General features: G+C 47.4%; 1 protein-coding gene across 14 annotated transcripts in view; it reads left to right on the top strand.

Moving 5' to 3' along the window:
- Positions 1 to 23,472, top strand: part of KCNMA1 (potassium calcium-activated channel subfamily M alpha 1) — a 754,541-nt gene that overhangs the window by 227,136 nt on the left and 503,933 nt on the right. For all 14 annotated transcript variants that reach the window (XM_047760135.1, XM_047760128.1, XM_047760127.1 and 11 more), the window contains exon 2: positions 3,099 to 3,260. In XM_047760135.1, coding sequence (XP_047616091.1) covers positions 3,099 to 3,260 — 162 coding nt within the window. The remainder of the gene's footprint in view (positions 1 to 3,098; positions 3,261 to 23,472) is intronic.

The following is a 23,472-nucleotide window of genomic DNA, read 5'->3' as shown; positions in this document are numbered from 1 at the left end:
CCCCCAGCCACCCACCCTAGTCCTACCTCCCACATGTAATTATGCTCACAACATCTAGTGTAAGCAAATAATGAGAGCACTATCTCCCTTTCGTCTGTGTTTTTCCTTGCCTATCATAAAGTAATTAAAATAATGAATGCCTTGTAAAACAATAGGTGAGAGGGCTGGCAGGAGAGCGATATCTGCCATATACCTCTTGTGCTCTGAATTATTGATGTGTTGGAAGCACTGGGACTGGAGAGGGCTCTCTGCATCCCAGCCCTTTATGTTCTGCTCCCCTTCTCCAGGGCTGGCCAGGTAGCTGGGGAGCCTGCGCCCCCAGGATTGAGGAGCAGAGAGCTGGCCCTCCAGGACAGCAGGCTGTCTCCCTGGACTAGCTCAGAAATGTTCCTGGGAGGCATGGCTCAAAAGGAATCACAAGAGCCTCTGATTTGAGGGCCTTCTCCTTACCCTGGCCTCCTCCCTGTCTGGGTGAAGGGAGAGGCCTGGGTTGAGCTGGGGGTTAAGATTCCTGTCCCATTTCATATCAGGGCAGCGGTGATCAAGCCAGGCCAGAATGGTTAGAAGCAGTGGTTTTCAAACTGGGGTTCTCCACCCAGCAGCATCAGCATTACCTGGGAACTGGTTAGAAGTGGGGGTTCAGGAGTGGGGTCCAGTATTCTGTTTTAACAAGCCATCTAGTTGGTTCTGATGCCACTGAAGTTTGGGAACCAATGTTAGCATGTCTGTGGCTCCAGGAGAGGCAAGAGGTGAGACTAATTAATGAAATGTGTATTATGCGTCATTGGGTGATATTTAATCCTTCTGACATCTTTGGGCAGGCAATATTGCCCCTGTCTTACTGGGGAAGCCCTAGGGGGCAGGAGAGCTGGATCTGTACCTTCACTTACTAAGGATGCCCCTGGATCAGGGTCTCTGTCTCTTCCAGGACACGCACCTGTTCAGACTCCACATGACTGAGACTCGAGATCCTAACGGGCCATGGAGACTGGCCTTAGGTGACTTGGGCGGTTGGCTCCACAGACGTCAGCAAGCAGTGCCCAGATCAGCCCACTCTGCGCCCCCCACCCTGCCCCAGGCCTTTTCTTGGATTATTCCAGCACTGGGGGTGGGTGGGTGGGGAATGGGGGGTGCAGTATACTCGTAAATGAAATATGAGCGCCAGGGGTTGCTAATGTCCCATCCGTCCCAGCGTCCCTGAGTCAGAGGTGGCTGGCGGGGGAGGACCAGGCATGGGGGCAGCTTCCTGCCTGCCTGCCTGCCTGCCTGCAAGTCCCCAAGAAGATGACTCATTCAGTGCCTCCCAGATCTCCTGGCCTCACTCCACCCCACCCCCACCCACTGCAGATGGAGGTTTTCACCTCTGCCGTTGGGTGTTCCTCCTCACTCCAGTTCACAGTGATCCACAGTGTCTGTTTGTTTTGTTAATTAATTCTAGCCTTTTAAATAAACAGAATTTTGCTGCCATCATAAACACTTATACCTGCAGGAACAATCTCATTGGTTATTAGAGTAGGGGGCCTGGTTAAATTTAAATTTTAGACCATGAATATGTTTGAAGTATGTCTCATGCAATATTTGGGACATAGAGTAAAAAATTATTCGTTGTTTGTTTGAAATTCAAATTTCTCTGGGCATCCTGTGTTTTATTTGGCAACCTCTAAGCCCAGGCTCTGTAGTCAGTGGGAGGCTGACACTCATAATTCTTTGATTCTTTCATTCATGATTATTGAGCAGCTATATGCCAGGCTCTCTTTTAGGCACTCAGGAGTCAGCAGTTGGGGGAAGCAAAGAGTAAATGAATAAGGCAGTGAATTGTTGAGTATATTAGAAGTTGTAAGTGCTATGGAGAAAAATAACACAGAAAAGTTGTGTCATCATAAGGCAGTTGGAACTTTAAAAAGGTAGCCAGTGGTTAACGAACCTGACTAGCTCAGTGGTTAACAAACCCGACTAGCATCCATGAGGATGCGGGTTCTATCCCTGGCCTTGTTCAGTGGGTTAATGATCTGGCATTGCCATGAGCTGTGGTATAGGTTGAAGATGCAGCTTGGATCCCACATTACTGTGGAACAGGCCAGCGGCTTCAGCTCCGATTGGACCCCTAGCCTGGGAACATCCATATGCCATGGGTGCAGCCCTAAAAAGACAAAAAAGAAAAAAAAAGTGGTCAGAAAAGGTTTATTGAAAAGATGATATTTGAACAGACTTGAGGGCAGTGAGGGACTAAGCCATGACCTTCTGTAGGAGAAGAGTATTCTAGGCAGAGGGCATAGTACCTACAAAAGCATCCAATTGAAGGCCCCATGTGGGGCTCAGCTATCTGCTGAGGTCAGCCTTGTTTCCTCAAGACCCTTTTTATCCATGAAGGAGAATTCATTGTCTCCTATAATCAAGAAGGTCTGGTGTGGACTTCAGGCACAGCTGGATCCAGGTGTTCAATTGATGACAGCAGTGTTCTGTTACTTCTCATTTCCTCTACAGTGGCTTCATTCTCAGTGGCTTTCTTACTCCTTCCAGCAAAAGCCCCAGGCTTGAGTTGTATTAGCTTGGGCATGGATCATATAACCATTCTTGGCCCAATCAGTATTGCCTGAGGAGTGGACTGGTCTGATTGACCAGTCTCCATTCCTGGAGATCATTGTGGACCTTCAGTCCCTTTTGAACCACACAGCCCAGGATGAGGAGGTGGAGATTTTCTCAGGAAGGAAGGGTGCACCCGTGAGAAGGGTGTGACGGCTGAGCAGGTGGAGTGTACAAGAAAGCTGACCTCACTTCCTTCCTAGCCAGTCTGTGACCCTAGACAGGATGGTTCCCCTCCTGGATTTTGTGATTTTTTTTTTTCTTTTAAAATGGAAAGAGAATAATTTCATTCTTTCTTTCACAAAGATATTTGAAGAGGAAACAAAGGACAGATTCTCTTTAAAAAGATTTTTGAAAAATCAAAGCCACAGTCCCTCCCTTCTTCCCAGCCCCTGTACCTTCAAGCCAGTTCCCACCTCGGCAGGGGCCTATGTGGCTTTGATTCTTTGGGGGTAGGTTGTGTTTTTAAAATCCACTCGGTGCCTGTGTCTCAACTCTTGTTTCTCTGTTACCAGGAGGCCCAGAAGATTAACAATGGCGCAAGCCAGGCGGATGGCACTCTCAAGCCAGTGGACGAAAAGGAGGAGGTGGTGGCAGCCGAGGTCGGCTGGATGACCTCCGTGAAAGACTGGGCAGGGGTGATGATATCTGCCCAGACACTGACCGGCAGAGTCCTGGTGAGTCCCTGACTCCCTCCTCACATGAGGAGGTCTACTGTCTGGTCTCTGTTCATGGGGACATGAGGTTTCGATGGCTCTTCTCCAGGCCCCTGGCTATTGGGAGGTGAGGGTGAAGAGTGAGTGCTTACAGGTGGTCAGGGAAGAGGGGCTGGGTTCTTGGTGCACATTGGAGCCAGTGGCTTGTGGGGGGATTTGCAAAGTGGGCCAGGCTCTGGGGTCTGTTGGGGAAGCTGGTCTATTGGGGAACATTTCTTCTGCCAGCAGAATAGGTATGCTCGTGTGTGTGTGTGCGTGTGCATGCACGCACGCATGCACACACACGCACACACACACACACACACAGCTTGACAGTCTTGGAAACGAGAGAGGGTCAAAGAAATGTGTGCTCAGAATTCCATGGAGGCCCCACAAATGCTGGAATCCAGGGTGCTCTGAATGTGCATGTGTGTGTGCGCGTGAGTGTGCCTTTTGAGGATGTCACTGTGGTCCCTGGCTGCCATAGTTTTTTGATTTCCCACCGTGTGTGATCAGGATCCTGCTGGTGGTGGAAATGTTGACGAGTGGTGAAACTCATCAGGTCAGCAGCCCACCTGAGACTACAGGCCCTGTGCTTGGTGTGTTGTCCGTACACCCTTATTTCTCAGGAGGCTGTCTTCCAGCCCCACCTGCAGCCTGGGCTCATTCTGTGCCTTCTCTCTGATCTTCTTGTGTGGAACTTGGCTTCACTGACTGGCCTTGTGAGCTGGTTCTTAGAAAGGACTGTGGGTGGGACAATCCTGTAGTGACCAACCAGTCCTGTTTGCTGGAGGGACCTGGGACATGGTTCTGGAAAAGACTGGAAAATTTGAGGGCAAAGAAGCATGAGTAAGTCACCCCATCTAGACCAGGCTTCTTGCCTGGGTAGCCCTGTCCGCCAGCTTCCTTGGGTCTGCTCAGAGTCCAGAGTTTCCCTGAGGAGTTCCCGTTGAGGCTGGGTGGGTTAAGAACCCAGCTGGTATCCATGAAGATGTTGGTTCGATCCCTGGGTTTGTTCAGTGGGTTGAGGATCCCATGTTGCCATGAGCTGTGGTGTAGGTTGCAGACATGGCTTGGATCCCGAGTTGCTGTGACTGTGGCATAGGCTGTAGCTCTGATTCGACCCCTAGCCTGGGAACTTCCATAGGCTGTGGGTACAGCCCTAAAAAGAAAATTAAAAAAAGAACTTCCCTGAGAAGGATGTTGCATTCCAAATGACCTCCTGTGATTCTGGAAGCTCTTTTATATGGGCTGCCCTTCTTGGACCGAATGCTGGGGCTCAGTCAAGAGTCATTTGACTCAGAGATTGGGTGGGATGTCTTGGTGCCTGGGGTTGGGGTGGATCAGAAATCAGGCAGGAAGGCTGGAAAATAGATGTCATCACTCTTGATGTTTCATGGCAGAAACTCAGTGAGGAGGTGACTGTAGACATTGGGAGGTGGTGAAATTTCACCCCTCAGAATTCTCCTTGGGGAGAAAGCTCTACATGATGTTCAGGATAAATAGCTCTCAAACTGCATGAGAGAAGGAGTAAGACACTGAATGTCATGCTTGAGTCATAAAGGTGGTGGCCAAACAGCCTTCAAGGAGGACAGAGTTCTGAGAATTGAGGGCCCTCCAGGAGCTGAGCCTTCTGGAGAATCTGGTTGTGAAGCCCTGGCTGATGTCACTTGGTGGCATAATAGAAAGGGGAGAAACTTAAAGTTGGGATTTGGGAAAGGAGAAGAGAGAAACTAAGGCCAGTTGTGTGGAGGACGATGGGGCAGGGGGACAGTCTATGTCCGTGGGACTTAAGCTCTCCTGGGCAGCCCTGAGTGTCTCAGGATGAATTGACAGTGGCTTGTTGTGGGCTGGGCTGCGTGACCACCATCTTTGTCTCCTCTCCAGAGCCCTCGGTAAGATCCCTGTTGCCTTGCATGTGCGTGGATTCTGTGTGGGAAATTTCAGGTTGATCCTTGATGTGGGATGAAGGGAGACAATGCAGAAGTCCTCATTGTGGCTCAGTGGGTTAAGAACCCAGCTAGCATCTATGTGGACATGGGTTTGATCCCTGGCCTCGCTCAGAGGGTTAAAGATCTGGCATTGCCCCAAGCTGCAGCATAGGTCAAAGATGAGGCCCAGATCTGGTGTGGCTGTGGCTGTAAAGTAGGCCAGCAGCTGCAGCTCCAGTTTGACCCCTAGTCCAGGAACTTACATAAGCCCTAAAAAAAAAAAAAAAAAAAAAAAAAAGACTGTGCATTCTACACATACGGTGGAGATGGTGTATAGGGAACAACAGATAGTTTGGTTGCACAAATGTGATGCCTGTTGCTTCCGTGTGGCCACTGAGGACAGTTCTAACTATCTTCATCAGCGTCAGCTAAGAGTTACTGAGCGTAATTCTGGGCCAGATGTTTATTTTTTTATCCTCGTGGAAAATATGGAATGCTCCTCATTCCATTCACCATGGATGGAAGCTATTGAAGGAATGCCTGGAGGAGAAATGCTTTGAGTACATTGTGTGAGTGTGTGTGGTGGGGAGGCCGAGTGTAGGGGAGGAGGGGGTCAAGAAGGCCTTCACAAGCCTTCATAGGGAGGAAAGCCTTGCATTTCAAGATGAACCGAGCGCATTTGATGATAGAGATGATATCAAAGATAAAAACATAGCCGAGCTTGAAAATAAGGGACTGCTTATTGGGCCAGAGGTTGAGAAGACTACCTAATAAGACAGCAAACATCTGAGTTGAGTTTGGCAACGTGAGTTAGGATCCTGAAAGTCAAAAGAGAGGAAATTATTCCGGAATGAAGGAGCAGTGGGGACAGAGCAATGGCATGGAGTGAAGGGGGCATGAGGCTGGCGCCACAAGCACAAAACCACCTGAGGGGAAGTGAGACTGGGAAAGTGGGCTGGAGACCGCTTGTCACATCTAAGCTGTCATGCTGAGCTAAGACTCTGGACTGAATTTTGTAGGAAAAGGAGATTTTGAGGGAGGCACCACGATTGGTGGTTGTACCAAGGGAAACACAGATGGACAAGTGGAGCTACAATTGGTGAGGCAGGAACTCAGGGATGCTAGGGTGGTAGGGAGTGAGCTGTCCTTGCCTGTGTCAGGACAGGAGGAGAGGATTGTTGCCATGGACCTGGTGAGGCAAGGCCGAACTAGCACCACACAGTGGAGGCATGGCGGCCATGTGTGTGATCCTTGGAAGTAGAATCTACAGGTCAAGTGCACTGGTAGTCACCTTGGATACTGCTGATGATGACAATGTCATTGGGCATCTCTTGGGAGCCAGCATGGTGCCAGGCACTATGTTTACATTATGGTCGTGTTGAAGGGCAAGGACCACATGGTATTCCTTGCTTAGCTCCTAATTTGGTGTCATGTGATAGGAGTTTATTATGAGGAAGCCATGAAGCCAGGGTTAGCAACTAAGTCACGCCCATTTTACAGTTGAGGCCTAGGAATGGCAATGAGGCAACAGAACCAGGCCAATACCGATCTCGAGCCTCCCTATTGAGTGCTCTTCCTGTGTCATGACTTCCCAGTTGAAGATAATGCCTCTTCTTTTTGAAGCCACTGTCAGCTGTTGCTTTGGCTGTGACATTCTGACCTTACTGCCTCTGAGCTAATTAGGTCCTGGGGCTGCTCGGCCTGATTCTCTTAACATTTGCGTGGACAAGCGTGATGTACCCAGGCCTCCTTGCCTGACACTGCTGTGTGATGCCAGCTGCTTGCTGAAGGTCTCCATGGAGAAGATGCTGCCTGGCTTGCTCTGGTGCGCAGAGGGCAGGCAGCTCAGAGTGACAGGTGGGGCCTTCAGGACCGGCCTCTCCTTTAGGAAAGGCGGGGCCTTCAGGACCGGCCTCTCCTTTAGGAAAGGCAGGTCCTTATTCCAAGCAAGGAGCCAATTTCCTATTGCAGCCTCTGTGTGCGAGAGAAAGCAGCTCTGCCTGTTCAGAACCCAAAGCTGTGTTTGTCTTGAACTGTCCAAATGTTTATCCTTGCACCAGTGGGACTCGAGCGAGACTAGACACCCCGGCCATGCAGTTTCCCTTTTCAATTTTTAATTCATTTTCCTTGACGCACAGCTCAGAAGCTTGGCCTCCACATCTGGGCCCCTTTCTCACCTGTCTCATTGTCACAGGTGAGTCTCAAAGCCAGGGCATGGTGGGTAAGGCCCAGCCAGGGAAGGGTTCAACAAGACAACTTCAGCGTGTCTGTAGATTCATGGGTTCTCCAGAACTTCTCAGACGAGCACATTGTGCATTCAGGAAGTCCTTACTTCTCACCTGCACCAGGCGCTCTTCCAGGCACTGGGCATAAGGCAGTGAGTGCCAGAGACCCAGGGCGTGAATTATTTACGTTGATATAAAGTTGTAGAGCTCAGTGTAAACAATGACAAATGAGAATCACCATTCGCCAGTGCTTTTTATAGCTACCACCTGGAGCTTCACCACCAAAGTGATAAACATGCTTTGACCAGGGCTCAGAATAGCCCGTCTTGCCTTGTCTCTCCCCTTGGCTCTCAGGCTTAGCTTCACAAAAACAGCAGATCTGGACAGGGCCCCCTCTTGGAGCGATGGCTGAGGTTTCTGTATTACAGTCTCCTAGGCTGTCAAGGATTACTGCTTCCCTTATCTTTTTTAACATTAAAGTATTTCTTTTTGTTTTCTGTTTGGCTGTGCCCATGGCACATGGAAGTCCCCAGGCCGGGATCTAACCCGTGCCATAGCAGTGACCCAAGCTACTGGAGTGACACCAGATCCGTTATCCACTGCACCGTAGGAGAACTCTGTGGTTTCTGATGTAAAGTTGGTACATGCTTAATTCAAAATTTGGGAATGTACTGGGAGAATGGATGCTCAGTTCCACTTTGGAAGTGGCCCCGCACTGAGGGATATATCAGTGTTGCAGTGAATTCCACTGAGACACCCCAGGCTGCGGTTATAGTTGGGGTCCTGGCTCACTACATCTCACGTTCTCCGCTTCTGCAGACTTGGGGTAGAAATTTCTTCCTGCCAGGATTGCCATGGTCCTCCTGGTGGACCGCCAGTGAATACTCTAAAGTGGAAAAGAGATCCTGGCCCCTCGTTGCAGTGGCTCCTTGGAGCCTGGTTGGTGGGCCATTGACAATACACAGCGCCTCAGGGTTTGCATTCTGTGTTTTCACATCCTCCCTGGCTTCACCCGTGTCTTCCCTCATTTCCCTTTTGCCTCATGTGTGTGGTTGTGTGCTCTGTACAGTTTTGTGAGCCAAGCGAAATCTTTCTATGAGTCAGGCAGTCCAGGCAGACCTCAGAGATATTGCAGGTTCATTTCCCGACCACTGCACTAAGCGAATATTGTGATAGAGTGCGTCATACAAATTTCTTGGTTTCCCAGTGCATATATAAATTGTGTTTACACTGTACTGTGGTCTGTTAAGTGTGCAATAGCATTATGGGTTTTTTTAAATTAACTTTTATTTCAACAGGAAATTCTTATGCATTCCTGAACCCAGAGTGACACTAACTTATGGCAACGTCATATTCCATTGAGATGGACAAGTTACTTTAATGAGCAACATTAACTGTCATAACATAACCTAATAAGTCATATGACCTTCAATTACTTGATAATACAATCATTTTGCCATTGAATGGTTTTAAAAGACACTGTACATACCTTAAAATTCATGTATTACTAAAAGATAGTAACCATCATCGGAGCCTTCAGCGTCATTCACTAACATCAAAGGTCACTTTAACAAATGATAAAGTTTGAATTACCAAATTACCAAAATGGGACACAATGACATGAAGTGAAGAGATGCTGTTGAAAAAAATGGCTCCTATAGACTTGCGTGACAGTGTTGCCACGAACCTTCGATTTGTCAAAAAAAAAAAAAACCCAAAAAACAAAATACAAAAAACAAAAACAGTATCTTCAAAGAGCAATAAAGCAAGGTATGTCTGGATACATAAATAAAAAGGGCAGGAAGCACACAGAGTAGGCCTTTATTCTTTGGTTGTACTTTATTGAATCATAAACCAAAATCAATATAAGAGATAGTCTAGTTCAGGGTTAAGTTTTTCTGTAAAGGGCCATATAATAAATATTTTAGGCTTTGCAGATCATAGAAACTCTCTCACAACTACTCCACTCTGCCATTGTGATTTGAAGGCAGCACAGAAAATACATGGATGAGGCTGTGTTCCAATAAAACTTTAATCACAAAAACAGGTGGTGGGCCAGACTTTGCTTCTGGGGCCATAGTTTACTGATATTTGGTCTAGTTCAACTCCTTATTTTATAAATTAAGATATCGAGAAGTTCCCATTGTGGTTCAGTGTGTTAAGAAGCTGACTAGTGTCTGTGAGGATGAGGGTTTGATCCCCGGCCTTGCTCAGCGGGTTAAGGATCCACTGTTGCCGTGAGCTGCAGTGTAGGTCACGGACGTGGCTCAGATCTGGCGTGGCTGTGCTGTAGGCCAGTAGCTGCTGCTCCGATTCAACCGCTGGTCCAGGAATGTACATATGCTGCAGGTATGATCCTAAAAAGAAAGAAAAAAATGGAGAGGCAGAAATTGAAAGAAATTCTTCAGGCAATTTTCTGAGATAATACAAGAGTGACAGTACTGGTGAACCTATTTATAGTGGGGAAATTTATAGACGTGCAGATACATACAGATAAATGTGGGCCCACACATGTTTACACCATCTCCATTAGCACCTTGTTTCTGAGTATTTGTATTTATTTCTACACCAATCTCTGAGTGACTGTTTTCCTGAAAAAACTATGTATTATAGCCACACATGGCCTCAGTTCAAGGTATAAGCAGAGTCTATACTTGCTGGGCTGTGTAGCTGCTCAGCTCCTTCACAGATTTGTTTTTTGTTTTTTTTTTTTTTCCCCACTTCAAAGACTGGTCTTGCCAATATAGCTAAGAGAGAGCCTTTAGAGTTACTCTTTCTGGTTATTTTTGTCATAGTCCCATGCCACTACATTTAAATATTGCTCCAGGAAACACACATCTAATCCATGAACTGGAAATATATGCTACTTGCTTTACGCTAGGGGATGGTTCATTGAAATAAGGAGAAAGAAAAATGCCAGTCTTGCCCTTTATCTTCCTAAATATATTGCATGTGTGGCATTTTCCATTAACATTAAATACATAGTCTGGTCCATTCTATCCTTATCTCCTAGGGCCCCAAAGAAAATAGGTATGAAACAAGCCTTTCAAGGAGAAATAATCCTGTTGGTTTAATAGAGTTAAACAGATGCCTTGACTGCTATGCTGTTTGCACCTGAAATTGGACCAGTTAAACAAAGTGGAGGGCAGGTGGGCATAGCTTAATCACACGGATGATGTCATTGTCTTCATGTCCCCCTTTAGGTGGTGGTGACATTCCCCATCAGCATCCTCTGCTTTACCTTTTCAGTGGTGCCTGGTGGCAAATTCACACATACCTCACATTTTCATCTCTCTCTTCATCTCTGCTCCCTTCCCCCTTTTATTTTTTTACATCTTAGGAAGATCTGCACAAGATTTTTATATCATTGATAGATGCTCTTTTTATATCATTGATAGATGCTCTGTGTAGCAGAAAGATCATAGGCTGCACAGGCCTATATTTTTTTAGTAAGAACGTCCCCATAGTGAAGCGGTAGATCCTGCTTTCTGTGCAATGGGGAGTAAATGGAGATTTTGTTAGTTTTTTTTAACTCCCCTAAGTGAGGCTTTTAAAGGAACCTAGTGGTAATCCACCCCTCTCCCTCCTCAGGACTTAATAGATTTTTATTTTATCCTGTGTATAAATAGAGTTTATATCTTGGATGTGAATCAGTAAATAAAAGAAGGTATGCTTTCTTTATATTATTTAATATGAAAGTTTGTCTGATGAAGATATGCTAGATTACACTAGATTTTTAACCTGGAGGCCAGCATCATTGGGTGGGAAAATGCATCAGAGAAGTCCCTGAATTCAACAGGAACACACAGTAGGTAGTGATCTGCCTGTCACTGGAGGTGTTCAAAGAGAGAATCACATTTAAAGGCTTTGTTGCTGACGGTTGGTCAGACTTCATTCTCATCGCCTGGATTAGGTTCTGCAGAGAACTAGATCTAGGAGATGCTCAAATAAAATGCTTCCCTGGGAATTTCTGCTGTGGTGCAATGGAATCGGTAGCGTCTCTGGAGCCATGGGACATAGGTTCGATCCCCATCCTGGCTTAGTGGGTTAAGGATTCGGCATTGTCACAGCTGCAGCGTAGGTTGCAACTGTGGCTCCAATCTGATCCCTGGCCTGGCAATGCCATATGCTGTGGGGTGGCCAAAAAAAATAAAAAATTTAAAAAAGAAAGAAAGGAAAAGAAAAGCTTCCCTGGCAGTTGAACAGAATACGTTTCTCATTCCCTTTTTGAGATTGTCCAGCGTGTATCAGTGTGTAAGGCTGGAAGCAGAAAGCAGGAAGACTTTGGCCAAGCATTTCCCACTCCTGTTTCGGTGTGGAACCCTTTCCCCATGAAATGCCTATGGGCATTGCAAAGAACACATTTTGGGAAACACTGAACTCACTCAGGGATTGGGAAATTAACCCATAAGCTGAATCTGGCCCTCTGCCTGTTTTGTGCGGCTCACAATCTCAGGGTGTTTTTTACATTTTAAAGTAGTTTTTAGGAGTTTCCTTTGTGGCTCAAGGAAAACAAATCTGACTAGTATCCATGAGGTTGCAGGTTCGATCCCTGGTCTCACTCAGTGGGTTAAGGATCTGGCGTTGCCGTGAGCTGTGGTGTAGGTCGCAGATGCGGCTTGGATCTGGTGTTGCTGTGGCGTAGGCCAGCAGCTATAGCTACGATTTGACCCCAGCCTGGGAACCTCCATATGCCTTGGGAGTGGCCCTAAAAAGACAAAAAAAAAAATAATAATAATTTTTGAAAAATCAAAAGACTGTTTTGTGACGTGAAAATTACGTGAAATCAAATTTCAGTATTCATAAAGTTTTATTGGGATGTAGTCACACTCTCATTTACATGTTGTATTAGCTGTTATGGCAATACACGACAATAGCAGAATTGAGTAGTATCCAGAGTCCAAAGTATGCCAATGTAAACTGGTTATTGCTTGGTCCTGAAGCAATGCATTTGTCAAGGCCCAGACCAGATCATCGAGCTCCCCTTCTGCTCTGTGACTGGCCACTCTTAAGTGGCCAACAGGACTTGTTTCCACGGCACAAGGTAATAGATAAGATGTACCATCCAGCCCATTCTTGTAGAGACCTTCTGCATTATTTCCACAAACTCAAGTGATTTGGGAGAGATGGGGATACAAAGACGAGAGCAAGGTGAGTCCCCAGTTTCCACAGCTGGCTCTGCATGGGAATGTCCCCTTCCCCAGGTCAGTGAACTGTGTCTGGGAATTCTGTGGCAGGGTTTCTTTCTGTCTCACCCTCCACTGCCTGCATCCCCCACAGTCAGTGTACCCCAGGCCCCGCCCAGCAGCCCAGTGTCTAGTCCCTTCCACGGAGGAAACCCCTAGTCCAGACGTGCAGGCCAGAGTCTCAGCCGTGCTGGCTGCCGGTCCACCGGCCCTGTGATTTGTGTGCCAGCATCTCCACCACATTCTGTAAAGAGCAGCTGTCTGGTGTGTTGGCACCTCTGACCTCCTGGTGAAAATGAAGGAGAGTTTCAGAAATCAATCCTCAGCTCTGGAGAGAAGTGCCTCCTGGCCGGGGAGCAGTGCACTTCATCCCTGGTTCCCTGGCCTCTGGGCTCCGGTGGCAGTACTTCTGCAGCTGCTGCCTCTCTCCTCTGGGGATTCTGGGGGAGTGGGTGCCTGTTTGTTCTTCTGCCTCATCCGTCCATCTGTATACTCATCTACACCCACTCATCCGTGCGTTCAACCCACATCCCTCGGTTGGCGTTTCCGGGCACACAGAATTGAAGGCAGCACCCACTCAGAGGATATCCAATAAATAAGGCAGGATGCACAGGGCTTTCCGTGGCCTCAGTTTGCTCTGTTTTGGCTTCTGTGTCTGGGCTGGGAGATGGGAGCCCAGCCCCTTGGCTGACCCAGCATTGTCTGAACGGGGCTCCTATTTTCTTTTGCTCTCCATCTGGCTCCTAGTGTCTCTTATTGGATTGGAGCTGACAAGGAGAGGAGGCGGAGCATGAGCATCACCAGCTCCTGCCCTTCCTCTCTCTGTGGGTCGTGTATCCTCGGGAAGGGAGGCTGAGCCCCTTGGCGCGTGGGGAGGGGGTGCATGGTGGTTCGACAGCATGGTTAAGAACCCCACCTCTGCGGTCATTCTGCTGAGTCTCAGCCCACCCCTCTCTAGGCCTCACCCTGGGCTAGTTGCTTCACCTTTTGGTGCCTGTTTTCTCACCTGTTCAATAAGCATAATTAATAGCAGTCTCTGCTTCTTCATGCTGTCTGGAGGACTTGATGCACCAATCTATGTAAAATGTTTAAAATAGTGCCCGTTATGTGGTTGGTGCTTAATAAGCATTAGCTTTTATTTTATTATTGTCATATGAGTCTATTTGACAAGTCATGGAGGAAATGTGCTGGGATGATGAAACAGAGAGGGTAGGGAGTGGAGGATTAATCCTTTCCTGTGATGGGGAGGGGAACAGTCTCAGACCCACCAAACTCAGATGTGGTTTCAGAGGGCTGAGCCAGCTCTGGGCATGGCCATCTGAAAGGGGCCTGAGAGCACCCCAGGAACCAGGTCAGGGTGCAGCCTGCTGCAGGTTCGGTCCATGCACACAATTCTGGCCCTGGCATTTCTGAAGCTAGCCCAGGCTAGCCTGACTCATCCTTGTCAAGTTGGCCAGGAAATTCTCACTCCATAAAGCTGTCCTGAGCTGGCTGGGGACCAGAGGGCCAGTGGGCTGGCTGGGTGCTCCCTGGGAGCTGTGCATTGTCGGTGTATGTGTCACAGGAAACAGCCTGGCAGGATGACAGATGAGTCTGGTGGAAGGAGGGTCAAGTGTACTCACTGTGGTCCCCGTATCCAGTCCTCCTTGGATGTGGGGTGAGGCCAACACAAGGCTGGTTTCAGAGGGCATGTCTTGTGCCCTCTGACATAGGGCAGTGTCTTTACTGTCCATTTCAGTGGGCAGCAAGCACAAATCCATCAGAAGGATTCAGGAGAGTGTGTTGAGTCACCAAAGATAAGGACACAGGTTCTCCTGTGCATGCCAGGCCTCTCCTCTGAGCCATTAACCCACTCCTGCAAACATTCTGGGAGCACCTGTGAGGTGTCAGATGAGGCACTGGACACATCTGGTTTTTCTAGTGAAATCTGCAAAGTGAAATCATCCCAAGTGTTGAAAGTGAAGTGTTAGGTTGCATTTTGCTACAGTCCTTTTGGGTTGCAAGGTTTTTGAAGCAGTTTGGTGGTAAATCAGAGCCTGTGACTTCTCCATCAGTGTTTGGACAGGTCTAGGAGCCCAGTTCTTCTAATCCCGATCTCACATCCCGTGTCTTCCTGCTGCTGGACGCAAGGGGACTAAGCAAATGCATTTATATGACCAGTGTTGCCCTACCTCCCTCCGTTTTTCCTTCCTCGTTACCTCTCTCCTTTCCTTTCCCCTCCCCTCTCCTCCTCCTCCTCCCTCCTCCCCTCCTTCTCTCCTCTCCTTTTCTCCCTTCCTCCCTGCCAATAAAAGCTGCCCCTCCCCCCCCCCAACTCCCGGGCTTTGTGGGAAACAGAACATCTGTATTTGAAGCCCATCATCCTGGGCTGTGGGACAGGGGTCTCACCTAGCTTATCCCCCAGGGCCTTTGGGGACTGCTGATGGTTTGGCAGCCCCCTATTAGCCAGAAAAATAGCCTGGTGGACTGAGACTCTTTTTGGAGCCTCCATTTCAGCTGCGAGGAAGTTTGTTTAGCAGAGAGACTCAAAAATAGAGAGGATGATGAGAACAGAATCGCCAGCCATTGGTCGGTGCCAGGGAGCACGTGCCTGGAAAGGCACTCTGGGGACCACACGCGAGCTGATGCTTCCAAGTTTCGTGTACTTGGCTATGTTTAGGAGGAGGCAGACTGACTCGTGCCTCCAAGCCCCACACCTCCCAAAGTGGTGCATTAAGAGCCCCATTTTTAGGGTCTGGGTCCAGAATGAAGCTTTTTCCAGAAAAACAACTCCTTCAGATGAATATCAACAACAGAAATCTGCCATTTGCCCTAAATTTTTTTTTATTGCTGAAAACGTTCCCTCGTGTTTGAGTAGTGAGGGAACTAGGGCAGGACAGTGCTCCTCAGTCTGAAGGAAATTAGGGCACTTGAAAACTCAATTAAATGCACCCAGGCCTCTTAAGTACCAGAGCTGTCTTTTTGCTCATTTAGTTAATTGTGGTTCATCAGATTGGCCCGGTGCTGACACAGAAGGAAGCTTGGAGCTGGGGAGCCAGGGGCCCATTGGAATGGAAGTGTGATTCCTGGTACACAAGCCTCTGGAAATGCAGACCTTTCCCAAGGACATCCAGGTGACCCGTAAGCTGTGCCTGTACTGTGCCTCCTCCCTGGGCAAGCAGACCTCTGGGCCTTCCTTGTTGGCTGGAGATGGGTTAATCCAGAAAGTAAATGGACTGGGTGTACTGGTTTCTTGCACCTGCGGAGAAGCCAGGATCCAGTGCCTAAGTCTGAAAGGTTGAGAAACCATCACCTTCGGAGTGTGCTTTAGTGAAGAGGCTGAATTTTGACCTTTCCCCAGTTTTTTTTTTTTTTTTCTTTTTCTTTTTGGCATTTTATTTTCTTTTACTTCTTGGTGGCTGTTGGTGGAGCAGCTGTCCTGAGGGAAACAGGGAGCAGCGTGTTGAAGGAGAGAGAGGAAGACAAGGCCTTGTTCCCACACCACCCTCCCTTAAATCCGGGCTTCGCTTACACTAAAAATAGCTTGAAATAGGCTGAATCACAAAACGGTGGCATTTCAGAGGGCACAGGCTGCTGGCTCTCTGGCTGCCACATGAGCCTGCTGGGTGTGTTGGCCTCTGGGCCTCAATGTGCACAGGAAGGCGTGGGGTGGAGTCCTGTTGGGAGGGGTCCAGACCTTCCTCCTCTGTGTCGGGCTAGATCTGTCTGGAGTGAGCTCTGTCAGCTGGGCACTCACAGAGCCTCCTGCCTGGGCTTATGCCCCAGGGGGACAGATAACTTCCTGCAGAAGAGATCTGCCATGTCCAGGAGCCCATTACCCACCCCAGGCACCTGCGTGGCCTCCTGGGGAAGCTTCTATGAGCCAGGAGGTGGGCAACTTGGTTGCTTGGCCACCTTTGACCTCTTCAGGAAAAAAGCTTAGATCATCAGAGAGCAGGCAAAGAGCTTACTCACCTAGCCTTGTGCAGTGTGTTGGTCTGGGCCTTGGGGATATAAGAAAAGAGGTGACAGAAGTTCCCACTGTGGCTTAGTGGGTTAATGGTCCGCTGTTGCCGCAGCTGTGGTGTAGGGTGAAGCTGCGGCTCAGATGTGATCCCTGGCCCAGGGACTTCCATGTGCCACAGTTGTGGCGGAAAAAGAGGTGACAATCACGTCCTCTCATCTGAGGAACTGTGATCAGCGGAAAACTGGGTTCTTAATACAGGCTCTGCCATAACCTCTCCAGTGACCTCGGACACGATAAATCCCTTTCAAGGTCTTGGTGTCTCTGTGAATAAATGAGGGAGTAGCAATGGTTTGTTCTCTTGCAGCCCCAAATGTTTCTTTGTTTTCTCATTCCCTCTGCTGTCCTTCAGTCAGCAAAGGAAGGAAGAGTTTACCTTAGACCTGTTGTGCAATTGGCAATGTGCTAGGCACCAGCAGAGCTGCAGAAGGAGACAGAGCAGTCCTTTCTCAGCTGCAGGAGTGACTGGAGAGATGCAGGAAGTAGTCAAGGAGTGTGCCTGCCTGGTGATCCCCTGGCTTTGCATTTCATTTAAAACAGAAACAAAGTCTCCCTGTGTCATCAGGCCTCTGCCTCTCGCTCATCTCCTACAAGTCTTTTCCTTCTGACTCCTTTCCAGGTGGATCTCCATATGCAGAGAAAGGAAGCATCTGGCAGAAGGAGCAGGGCCTATGGGCAGGAGGAAGGATGCCTTAGGAGAGGGGCCACATCCCAAGCTCACATCTTTGGTCGTCCCTGGAGAAGTTGGTTTCTTTGAAACTACTTTAGCCTTGGGTGCCCCTCCTTGAGCCATAGCCCAATGCTTGAAAACCTCTGGGGGGGGGGATCACGTTCTGACTAGGGAACCCCACTGGCACCAAAATTGACTTGAGGAGATTTCTTTCCACTTGAGCAGCCTCTGCCTAGGGAGACAGTGGGTGAGATACAGCCCTTGTCCTTTGCTGTTTGTGTTGCTTTGACAGAACTGCTGCCGAAGCAAGTCACTGAGTTCCTGAAAGTCTGTTCCTCTTCTGGGCAAGAAGCAGCCCTGTCTCTTTGTACCTGTAAACATTTCAAAAGAGGCACATTTGTTCGAAGTAATGGCCAGCAGATGCACCCAGGAGGGGCTGAGAAGTGACAAAAGTTGCTTTTTATTTTGGGATCAAGGTAACTAACGTATCGAGGGGGTTGGTGGGAGCTGTCAGGCTAACCCCTAAAGGTACAGCAAGGGTGCAAATGCTGTGGGTACTAGTGGATTTGACGTTGTAGAGGTTCCCCCAGTGAAGCTTTATTTCAGGTGAACTTCTTAGATGACTTTGAAAAACCACCACCACAAACTGTCCATTGACTCATTATTTCAAGTGCTTCTAATTTAAATAACACAATTGTAGCAAAAACCATCTATATCCTTGGGAGTAAGGACTGAGCCCTTCCTTGGATGCTAAATGACAAAAACATCCCTGTTCTTCTGACCTGTGCCCACTTTGCAAACCAGTGGATTTTTCTCTGTTTTTTCCTAGAAAGTTTCAGCACTGAGGCAGCGTTTCATGGCTCCCTGGCCCAGAGTGAGTTGCTCTATTGGGGGCTTACAGTTCCTTTCAACAAACCAGTGTTGTAGAAGCATTGCAGTAAACTACCCTTCCAGCCCCCCAAGATACAATTTCCCTTCCCTGGATTATGACGGAGAGGTCCAGATAGAACAGAAAGAAATAACCTGATTCTCTTGCATTTAGCTCTCTTTCAGACACAGCCTCTGGTGCTAATTATTTCTGCTGGAGATTTTGTCAGACCTTGAATCCCAATCCTTTTGCCATAGGTGGTATATTTTAGAGATGCAACATGACATGAAAAACAGTCTGCTTTCCTGAAAGATAATTTTGTGTACATTAAACAGACACATTAAGCCATTTACAAGTGAGATGTTTGTTCCCAGGGATGTGGAATAAATCTGAATTTCTAATTCTGGGCTCTTTAATATTTTTCAAAAGAACCGAGGGCAGTAATTAAATGTCTTTGAACTTCCCCAGGCTGTCCTCTCTTCCATGGTCTCAAAGCATTTGAAAAGGAGCAGAACTCTCTACCTCAATGAAACCCTTAAGAGGGTAGAGGGGATATTGGCCCCAGGAGAAGCTTTTTAGCAGAATGAGGGACTCTAACTTAAAGAGACCCAAGAAAAACACCCAAGGTCACTTTTGGAGCTTCGGATAGAGATTTGAGGGAAGGGCCTTCTGTCCAATTTTTTCCTTCACTGCTTTGGCTGCTGGAGCTTGGAAATAAGGTCCAGGAAAGGAGGAGAGAGAGAGAGACCTTAGTTAAGAACATCAGTAATAAGAGTACATGTGACACGCAGTGCTTTCTAGCTCTGGTGTTCAAGGATGAGAAAAGATCTAGTCCAGGATGTTGAACAGGTTTCATCTCCGGGGCCCATTCTGATCCATCAGTAGAGGTTACTGAGAATGCTTTGCTGAAGCTTCAGGGCTCAGCAGCAGAATAATTGGAGCTTCTGGTCTACAGAATGCTGTGATTGATTAGTGATGTCTGCCATGAGTGGTGGCTTGAAGCGAGGCAGTACTAGTGTTATTTATGCCTTACGATACCTTAGCTATCTCTGTTCTGGATCATTTTTCTCTAAAGTTTACTTTATGAGTGATTTAAGTGAGGCTTGTCCAGAGTCACACAGTCACTCTCAAGCAGCAAGTGGATACTAACCCATGTTTCTGACTGTCTAGTATATGATACCCATCTCCACTAGTTAGTTCTCAGAGGATCAGAAAATTGTCAGCTTCCTGGATAAGCTTTCTTTTTCTTTTCTTTCCTTTTCTTTCTTTTTTTTTCATATTGCAGTCTGACTTCAGATTTTTCCATCTGGAGAGTTTCTTTAGTGTTTGGAGAAGTGGAGGGGGTGTATTCCAGATCCACAGCGATTCTACAGACAAACAGAAATGCGAACTCAATTTTCCCATTTATTAGGTCTACACTCAAAACTCTTTGAACACAGAGCACACATTGACCACAGCCTCTCAGTGCAAAGCTTTCCCCTGGGCCCATTCCCGGGGTTCCATTCTCCCAGTCTCTGCAGATGCCTTGCCCTACGCACCCCCCCACCTCCTGCCCCCCGCATCCTGAAGAGCTTTCGGTGGGGGTTGATGTGTCATCATTTCCTTTGTTGCTTCAGAAGCCTCACCTTCTGTATCTTCCTGTTTTCTCCCTTTATGCTCTATCTCTTCAGGTATTCATGCTCACATCTCAATGGCTGTGCTTACAAAGATAAATACATTTTGCCTCTGACCAAAAGCAATTTCTGCCTGGGCTTGAATTGAAAAGTCTGCAAGCCTTGCCGGGTGGGAACAGAGGTAGTCCTCAGCTTCATCCTGGGGGCTATAAAAGTTTGCTAAGCTTTTACTGCCTCCATCAAGATTAAAATGGGATTCCAAGGCTTCAAATATAATAGATCAATAATAAGGAAGAAGGCAGTTTCTGTCAAAGCAAACTTCTCTGTGCCAGTTTTATGATTCTCCCTATTATTCTGTTCTCTGGCATCAATTTCATTCTGATGTCAGAGAGAATCTTCTCCAGGAATTCAGGTAACAGTGGGGCTGGATAGTGGATTTCAGACAACTGGTAGAGCTTGGAAGAAGACTGACAACTTGTGTTCTTGAGCCATAACTCACCCTCACACTCCTCACACATCCCTCAATTCTTGTTCCTCTGCTTCCAGTGTGATGGGAATTGGAACAGAAGGCTCCATGAGCCGTAGGACCCAGTCTGGGTTTAGGTTCTGGGGTGATGATTGAATAGGGCACTGTAACAGGCAGAACCGCAGTTTGATCTAAAAGGATATCTTTCACATTGAGGTGACCGGGTCTTTGTCATGATTGGATTTGCCATCTTGGCTTCAGTAGCCAGGTGCATACAAATGGCAAGAGCTCAGCCTGCATTTCCAGGCACTGCTCTAGAGAGCCCTGAATGTCACCTCCGGAAACCAGTGCTGCAAGGAGCCCACCTGCTAGTCTGGATGGCCAGGGAAGTGTCCAGTGAGTGCTTCCTGGAAATTGTTTCTAATTTGAATGATTTTGTCGGAAACAGAGACATCTTACATCAAGGTGGGAGCTGGGCCCTGTGGTTTTGCCCTCCATGCTTCTGCTTCCATCGTCTTGGTCTAAACCCTGTTATTCTTCCTTCACCCATTGTAACAGCTGTGGTGTCACTATCTCCATGTGCCTCCTCTTCCTCCCTTTTGCCCACCTTGGGTACCATTGAGGGATGAATTTTCCCTCAAGCTAGCTTTGCTTAGATTCCCCTATGGCCTCAAGCCCAAACTGCTTAATGTATTCTGTCATGTGGCCCCTCCCTTCTCCCCAGCCAGCCCTTCCCCTCTTCTCCAGTGTTCCTACATTTCAAATCCTACTCCTGTTTAAGATGCAGTGTGGGGCCTAGCCCCCTTCTGTAACCCAGCACTTCTGTGCACCATTCATGTACACTTGTGCAGGAGGCCTATGCTGCCCAGCTAATCATCCAAGTGGTTAAGAATACTGACCACAGAGCCAGGCTGGCCAGCTTTGACTTTTGCTCTACCATGTACTAGTGTAACCTTGGGCCAGTGACAGTCTTATAACTGTATCCATTTTGTAGGATTATTATGAAGATTCAGTGAGCTAATATTTATAAAGTGGTTACAGCAGTAGCTGGCACAGACGAAATATTATATAAATTGTTTGTTAAATAAATGGTAAATTCCTTGAAAATAGGGAACATGTATTTTAATATTATGTTCCCCTTTGTCCTGCATTGGGATAAGATAATCCTGAACCAGATTGCTGGGAGAATGAAATTGAAAGAGATGGAAAGCACTTTGTCACTTCTTCATTTAGCTGATGTTATTGCGTATCTAGTACCAGGCTCTCTGCTAGGTAGTTGTTGATGATCCAAATGGAAATGAGATATGGTTTTAATATTCAAGAAGCTCACTGTCTAGGACCAAAGACAAAGCTGTAAGTCAAGATCTAACCACATTGACTATGGCCACATGGATGGCAAGTGGCACATATTATTCTCATCTCACTCTTCATGTTACAGATGAGAAAACCAAGGCACAGAGGTTTTTCTAAATGACTTAGGTAAGACCATACATACAATAATCATCAGAATTGGAATTTAAACCCAATTTCCTATGATTTCATGGCCCAGACTCTGTCTGCTGTACCGTGGTACTTCTCATTCAAGTACGATTGAAGGAATGAATGAATGTATGAAAGAATTCAGTAGACAGTCCCAAAGAATGTGGTTCTGGGAAGAGATTAAATAAGGGATTTGCCTTGTAGGCTGAGTTCTCAGTCAGGCTAGGTAGGTAGTAAAGCCCTGGAGCCTTAACCTTTTGTCCCAGGCAAGCATTTCCTATGGTGGACAGTTGGGGTGGTTTATTGCGTCTGTGTGTGGGGGCTACCTCACCCCTTTTGTCAAACCCCGATGCCCTCCAGGCATTTCTCTCTGAGGCAAAGATGGTTTTATTTTCTGCTCCTTTGGGTAATACCCAGAACAAAAGGTGGATATGACGATGGAGAGAAGGGGTCTGTAACCATTCCCTCTTTAATCTGCTTTCATCATAATGGGCCCATTTGGAAGGTTTCCATAGGTACAGGGACAGTGCTTCTCCACGGGGCTTCATCAGCTGCTGAACGGTGAAGGCGTCAGGGAAAAGTCTGGAGTGAGGCTGATTGGTTTCCATGACAACCACTGCTTGCCTCAATCCTGCTCACTTACTTCCCTCTTTCCACGCAGGCATGTGTTTGTTTATTATTGGCTTAACCTGTCAGGGCCCAAGTGGCTACATAAGTGCCATCTCCTGCCCCCACTGCTGAGGTCACTCTGTCATTGGGAGGTGGACCCGCAGGTGGATTGGTTGCGGGAGGCACAAGGTTTGCCCCACTAGAGGAAGCGCTCCTTTAGGCCCCAGATCTTGTGCTGATGTCATCGTGGTGACGGGGATCAGAGGGTGGGGGGACTTGGAAATGCCCATCTAGAACCGTTAGAGTCAGATACCACGTCACATCCTGCAGTGAATCACAGACTGCCCTGGAGAGCTGATGGTGATGTGCGCGTTTCATACACAATTGCTTGTTGTCCTCTCCTGGTTATGCCCGTGGGTGGGCCAAGCATGCCTGGGCTGGAAAAGCTGTCCACCTGGGCTGTCCACCTCTGGAGCCACTAACCCCAGGTGGCTGTTGAGCATTTCTAATGTGGCCAGTCCAACTTGAAATGTGCTATAAGTGTAAACTTTGTATAAAAATCTAGACTGCAACATGTTATTGATACTTACTGATACTTTTTATATTGATTATCTTGATGGGATAATACTTAGAATAGTCTAACCAGAACTTAATTTAGGTTGAATAAACTATCTTATTAAAATTCATTTCAGGAGTTCCCGTCGTGGCTCAGTGGTTAACGAATCCGACTAGGAACCATGAGGTTGAGGGTTCAATCCCTGACCTTGCTCAGTGGGTTAAGGACCTGGCGTTGCCGTGAGCTATGGTGTAGGTCACAGACGAGGCATGGATCCTGAGTTGCTGTGGCGCTGGCAGCTATAGCTCCGATTTGACCCTTAGCCTGGGAATCTCCACATGCCATGGGTGTGGCCCTAGAAATGGCAAAAAATAAAATAAAATAAAAAAGAATGAAGTTAAAAATATTAAAAAAAAATAAAATTCACTTCACCTCTTTTTTTTTTTTTAAATGTGTTCCTAGATGGATAGTGGTGATGACTTTGTAATAATGTGAATGTACTTAATGCCACTGAACTGTTACTTAAAAATGATTAATATGGTAAATCTTACATTATATGTTTTATCATGATTAAAGAAAAGCAAAGAG

This window comes from Phacochoerus africanus, chromosome 15 (genome assembly GCF_016906955.1).
Source record: "Phacochoerus africanus isolate WHEZ1 chromosome 15, ROS_Pafr_v1, whole genome shotgun sequence".
Taxonomy (NCBI): domain Eukaryota; kingdom Metazoa; phylum Chordata; class Mammalia; order Artiodactyla; family Suidae; genus Phacochoerus; species Phacochoerus africanus.
This window is presented reverse-complemented; position numbering and strand designations above follow the sequence as displayed.